Source organism: Nematolebias whitei, chromosome 19 (genome assembly GCF_014905685.2).
Source record: "Nematolebias whitei isolate Nwh7 chromosome 19, NemWhi1, whole genome shotgun sequence".
NCBI classification, from domain to species: domain Eukaryota; kingdom Metazoa; phylum Chordata; class Actinopteri; order Cyprinodontiformes; family Rivulidae; genus Nematolebias; species Nematolebias whitei.
The window spans coordinates 39,418,680-39,425,353 of NC_056516.1; the positions used below are offsets into that span (position 1 = coordinate 39,418,680).

General features: G+C 43.5%; 1 protein-coding gene across 2 annotated transcripts in view; it reads left to right on the top strand.

Annotated features, from left to right (window-relative positions):
- The first annotated feature begins 262 nt into the window (after window positions 1–262).
- The window catches only part of LOC119425644 (lysozyme C), a 13,127-nt gene continuing 6,715 nt past the window's right edge, over window positions 263–6,674 (top strand). Inside the window, exons 1-4 of one of the 2 annotated variants that reach the window (XM_037693182.1) lie at window positions 263–400; window positions 809–964; window positions 1,068–1,146; window positions 1,221–1,287. In XM_037693182.1, the coding sequence (XP_037549110.1) occupies window positions 271–400; window positions 809–964; window positions 1,068–1,146; window positions 1,221–1,287 (432 nt within the window). In that variant the 5' untranslated portion in view covers window positions 263–270. Of the gene's footprint in view, window positions 401–808; window positions 965–1,067; window positions 1,147–1,220; window positions 1,288–6,674 lie in introns of those variants that run through there. The other variant, XM_037693181.1, reaches the window with a different exon arrangement.

Here is a 6,674-nt window from a genome sequence, read left to right on the forward strand (position 1 = left end):
CAGAGGACTTGCTGGTCCAGTCTCCTCCTGGTGTTTTTTGGAGAGTTTGCAGTGTTTCTTACTTCCAGTTGTTTTGATGTTTTTAGTGGTTTTTGGAATTTGCAACATTTTCATTTGCATTTCTTTTGTTGGTTGTCTGTTTCTTCTGCTTTCTGTAATTGCAGATTTTATCTCGACAGGTGCAACTCGTTTGCACCTGTACACCGTAGGAACCACCCACAGAACTGACTATAAAAGCAGACAAACACTGTGTCCAGCAGAAAGAGCAAGATGAAGTTCCTGGTGTTTGCACTGCTGCTGGTGGCTGGAGCCAACGGGAAGGTCTTTGAGCGCTGCGACTGGGCTCGGACGTTGAAGGAGCATGGGATGGACGGATACAAAGGAGTCAGCCTGGCCAACTGTGAGTACAAACTGTCAGTCTGACAGGAAACAGCTGAATGTGAGGTAGAAAATAAAGTTCAGAGGCAGAACCTTGAACCACTGGACCAGCAGAACTCTGGAAGTCCTGTAACTTTGTGACGGTTTGTTCCTGAGGGGGCAATCCACCAACTTTAACTCCCTAAAATGAAGAGAGTGAAGTAAAGGTACCGTCAGGTAATGAGAGCATCTGAACAAAATCTGAGAAGAAGTAAAAGTGGAAAGATTTTTAGTTTTTTTTTTAAGAATTCATGTTTGACTGAATCTGAACGATTAAAAACACGACAAAAATAAAAGGTGGCCAATGTTTCCCCCAAAGGTCAAGAGATTGCACATCAGGGTGAATCTAAAAGCCTAAAGTTGGTCCTTAATTCATGTGTTTTATCTGAAGGGGTTTGTCTGACCAAGTGGGAGTCCAGTTACAACACTGAGGCAGTCAACCACAACTCTGATGGATCCACGGACTTCGGCATATTCCAGATCAACAGCCAATGGTGCAAGGAAGGGCACAGTATATCGTCCAATGCCTGCAATCTCGGCTGCAGCGGTCAGTGAAGAAACTCCAAACTAACCACATCCTACATATTTTACTGATTCTCAGTCAGATCCACCAAACATGACTTTAAAAAGTGCCACTTCTGCCGTTCCAGAACTCCTGGCTGATAATGTGGACAAGGCGATTAACTGCGCTAAACGAGTTGTTCAGGATCCTGCAGGCGTCTCAGCCTGGTGAGATCATGTGACGGAGACGTGTTCATGGCTTTGAGCTTTATTTCTGGATTATCTTTGTTTTGTGGTTTCAGGGTGGCCTGGCGTGTACACTGCAAGAACCAAGACCTGAACCCGTATCTGGATGGATGCCATCTTTGAGACCTTAATGACCTTAGAGAGCTTCATGTTCATCAATTCATTTGCTGCTTGTCTTTAATTGTTCAAGATCAGCTGAATTGTACTTTACCTGTTTAGACGTTTAGTTACTGGTTTTGGTACTTTTAGTTCCTTTACTTTCAGTCCTTGTATTCCTGACCTTTCTGCTTGTTTGGATCCTCAACGACACGCAAATGATTTTTGTTCAGCGTTTACCAACAAAATGTCAAATCATTGAGTGATCTGCTCTGTAATTTCCTGGACTATTGGTCTTTTGGAAACATTAAACTAAAAGCAGTAAAAACTCTTGACTGTTTTATTCAGCACTTGATATACTTCTGGTAAGCTGATGGACGGCAGCTCCCCTGGCTTCTCTGCAGTTTTAACATCAAACCGACCTGTTTTTCAAGCCGGACTAAAGTTGGTCCTTCTTGCAACCGAATTTGTTGTTCAGTGACTCAAGAGTCAGACGGGACCATCAAAAAATTAAATTTGGTCCTGGACCGGCCGCTCCCACCCCACCGGTCACTCTGAGCGCAGCCTGCCGGCCAGGTGGCCCCTCGAGCGAGGAGTCCTTGTACGAAGGTCTGTTTTTTTTCTTCTCTCTCTCTTCGAACCCCAACCAGACTTTTCATCGGGACCTTAGTGGTTCTACTTTGTTCTGATCAGGATTGCTGTGTGGTATTTTACGACTTTTTGTTGGACTGGCTCCTTGTTGGGTGTTTGTAGTTGGTCGTGATGGAAGTGTCCCTGTGTTCCCAAACAGGACCAGAAACAAACAGAGTTTATCTGTGGGGGGAATTTACCTGGAACAGAGCCGGTCTCTCTCAGTCTCAGCCTTTACTTTTCATTAAAGGATCATCCATCCTTGTGGGATTTGCTGTTGGCCGCAGAGGAGCCTGACAGAACCAGACCAGATTCTGAACGGAACCATGGACGGCTCCACCTTCTCCGGTCAGTTCTCATCATTGTTCGACTGGAAGAAGCCTCTCATGCTGTGAAGCACTAAGGAGCAGCTGCTCAAGGGAAGCCCGGAGTTCTGCATCAGAGTTCTACTGGTCTTCCATCTAAAATCCAATGGGTGGCTGAGTGGTTAGAGCAGTCATCCTCCAATGCAAGAGTTGGGGGTTTGAATCCACCAGCAGTCACGTCAAAGTGTCCCTGGGCAAGACATTGAACTCTCTGATGTGTGTCCCATCAGTGTATGAATGTGATAAAAAAGCACTGATTAGTCTTTCTAGAACGATTTGTTCAATTAGCTTTGTAGAGATCTAGTATAGAGTTGTATGAATGGGTAAATGAGGCACAGATTGTTGTAAAGAGCTTTGAGTGTCTTGGTAAGATAGAAAGGCGCTAGATAAGTACAGTCCATTTACCATAAACTCACCTGGATAAATTGGATCTGTGCAGGTCCACCGGTTCAAAGCTGGTCAGCTGAAGGTTTTTATTCCGGATAACGCTATTGTCCTCTGTTGACCTGAACCAAGCTAGGACCATGCCTTTCATTTTGGGCGGATTTTCTAACAGCTTGCTTTCTGGCAGCCCGCTCTGCTATTTGCTACAAATTACCTGTTTCTGCCTGTTGGTTCTGGACCCAGCTTCTGTTCTTCATGGGAGCAGCTGGACTGATCCATCTTCACAGGGGAGCTGGAGCCCACCTTAAACTGCAGTTGGACCACCTCATCGGATTTGTTTGCCCATTTGATCTGTGATGCTGTATGGTCCGAGACTTTTCTGCACCATTCATATTATTGTCATTACTTTCAGATTCTGACTATCTGAAGTCACTGAATCTTGTATGGATATGGATCTGCACCTCACTGTAATTTTCACTGTTTTGGGGTTCTGAGTGATCATGTCTTCATTAACGTTCCTCATGGTTTGATTATGGGGGCTAATTGTCACACTATTAACTCCTGTAATTACACATCAGTCACGAAAAACATTGGTTACGTACTGTAACCCCAGATTCTATTTCATATAGGCTTCGCCCTTTAAGGCTGTCGCTTAGTGGGTTTATCCCGTTATGCGAAGCATTACACTGAAAAATTTAGTCCACGCCCACCTGCTGTGTGGGCCCCACCTGGTCCGTATAAATTACGTTAAGAGCGGGTAATCGGCTCCCAAATAGCTTTTTCTTCAGCCATTTAGGAGCCAGTGAGGCCCGACGCTTAAAGGGCTACGCCAATACTTATAGAATCTGGGGTTACAGTACGTAACCAACGTTCTATTTCGTATAGGCTTCGCCCATGTCCAAAATACATTGCCACACCGATGGAACGTGACCGAGTACAATCCTCGAGATCTGATCCATTCTGCCCAAAGCATTTGAGTCCAAGAACTCGAGACAAGAACCAAGCCATCATAAAGGCAAGCAGCTTGATCGGGTCCAAATTTGCTGCCGACGACTTCCTTGATTGTAGAAAAAACTAGCAAACAGCCAAATCCAAAAAGCAAGAACCAGTTATCGAAAATCCAATTAAATATGAGTCCTAAAAATCCACAGATGGCAGCAGAGATAGACACATTATCAAGTCTTCCAGTCGATGAGATATCCAGCTACGTGCGTGCCAACAGGGCAAATGTAATCTTCATCTCTTAAATCTGGCTAAACAAATCTGTCTTGAAGAATGACCTGGCAATCGATAGATTTAAAATTTATCACTGTGAATGTAAAAAAAAAAAAAAGGGGGGGGGGGGGTAGCTATTTACATAAAAGGAGATACAATGAAAACAGAAGGGGTCCAAGATTGGAGCCTTGCGGGACCCCGCAGGAAAGAGGCACTAAAGTAGACAGAGTGTTAGCAAAATTAACACAGAAACTCCTGTCGCTCAAGTATGAATGGAACCATTCTAACGCTGCACCAGTAATCCCAACCCAGTGTTCTAGCCGGGATAAAAGGATACTGTGGTCCACAGTATCAAATGCAGCGGTAAGGTCAAGGAGTACCAGGACTACAGACTGACCAGTCATTTGCCAGAAGAATGTCGTTGCAGACCCTAACTAAGGTTGTTTCAGTGTTGTGTAGTTTCTTAAAGCCAGACTGAAAGATCTCAAGAATAGAATTTCCACTAAAGAACTCGTTTAATTGAGTGAAAACTATTTTCTCCAGGATCTTAGAAAGAAAAGGAAGTTTGAAGATGGGTCTGAAATTTGAGCAGGTTGAAGGGTCAAGTCCGGGTTTTTTTTTATTAAAGGAGTTACCACTGCATGTTTAAAAGCGTCAGGAACTACACCTGTAGCCATACTGCTGTTTATAATGTCAAGAACAGAGGGTCCAATGGAGGGTAGGACTTGTTTAAAAAACGATGCAGGGATGGGGTCAGCAGGGGAACCCGAGGGGTTCATATGACCAATGACGTCATTTAGAAATGAGAGGGAAATGGGTTCAAACTGGTTAAAGACTGATGTGGAGGGGACAAAGACAGAGGGGTCAGCTGTGGCGTGAGGAATCAGTGACCTGATCGACTCAACCTTTTTAACAAAGAAACTGGTAAAGTCGTCACATGTAACTGCAGAGACCTCCCTGTTGGCAGACAGACACAGTTAAAATGGAGTTAATGGTGTTGAAAAGAATGAGGGGATTGTGGCTGTTTGAAGCGATGATTTGGGAGAAATATTTGTTTTTTTCTGATTTAACAGTGGCCTGGTACTCTTTGTAACATGATTTTAGCATGATAAAAGAAATGTGAAGTTTGTTCTTCCATTTACGTTCGGCTTTCCTGCATTGACATTCGGCTGGGCGAGTGATCTCATTCATCCAAGGGTGTGGAGTGCGCTTTGGATGCCTAATTTTTAATGGTGCAACTAGGTCACGCACCTTAGCACAGGTCACTTGATGTACAGTGACTAGCTCATGGGTGTTCATGGAAGAGGATTCACAGACTGAGAGAGAGTTTTTAGTAAAAGCAGATGAAAAGGGCGCAGCAGTGGAAGGGTTAAATATTCAACAAGGCCTTGCTGGAGGGGGTTTGGACTCGTTGACAAAAGAAATGTTGAAAAAAATGGGTTTGAGTTCAGAGAAAACTGCATCCCCAATTTCTAACTCAGAAACAGATAAACCAAAGGTTAATACTAAATCCAGTGTGTGGCTAGGGCTGGGTACCTTTATAAAAAATAATAAATAAATAAATAAATATCGGTATCGGTGTCGGTACCTTCACTTCGGTGTCGGTTCCTGGACGGTTCTTTTTTCGGTACCAATTTTGTAATTAAGATTAATTCTAACAAGAATAAAATTATGTTACAGATTACAGTACAAATTGTGAGTTTTATTTTTTAACTTTGGTATTTTTCTATTCCAGCAGTTTTCTTACATAAAAACAAACAAATAATTTCCAGGTCAAAGACCAGTTACAAACTAGTGACACGTCAGTGTCTAATGGTCACTGCTTCACACTGAGGACCTTTTCACTGAACACTTCTTCTTCAGAAACATGAACATGTCTGTTTTCTCTGGACACAAACAAGATGCTCCTGGCTGACGGTGTCTCCAGCAGTAGAACATGTTCACTCTGAGGCTGTAGATGATGATTGTTGCACACACAGATACCTGGTTGCCAGTTTGACATATTGTCCCTCACATCCCACCAGCAGGTCACTGGATTCACTGAGGTTAGAGATGATGCAGACTTCTGCACCTCTGTGTCTCTTCCTGAATCTTCTCTGTGGTTCTGTGGGGTTTAGGGCTCTGATCATCTCCCTAACTGACATGAGAACAAAACATCAACAATAACATGGTTGTGTTATTATTGATCAAAAAACATTATCTAGGCTGAGAGATACTGGTTTAACTGGTCAACAACATCCTTTACAGTTTACTTACCTCCACCATGCAGCCTCCACTGTAGAAAAAGCAGCAAATTTTTAACAACAAAGTCTGATTGTCCTGTGGCCTCCACCTCACTTTTCTTTTGTTCTCCTCACATCAGGGTCAGAGGCTCCTGTGAGGAGAACATGAACATAAACAGTGAACATCAGGTGAACTGTTTAAGCAGCTGATCCAATGGACGAGCACATTTTTACAAGCTAAGATTTATGTTACCGTCAATCTTTAGTTAGCTTCTGAGTTTAGCTAGCTACGTAGATAAAATAAATTTACACACTAACATGTTAAAGTTAGTGTTACATGGATCATAGTTTATTTCACCGCGATGTACGTGTTAAGCTGCAGTTACGCTAACAAACGTAACTCACCAGCTGAAACTCACAGAGACGTCCTCGGAGTTCTTTGATGAAGAGTCCGGTCGTAGAGATGATGAATCAGGACGTTCAGGCTCTACTCACAGGCTGACTTTAATGCTGAGAGGAGGGGGGCTGCTGAACTCCTCTCTCCTCGCAGCAAAACATGGAGCAACTTTCTGCAGCGCGTGTTGTCGAAGCCGTTCGA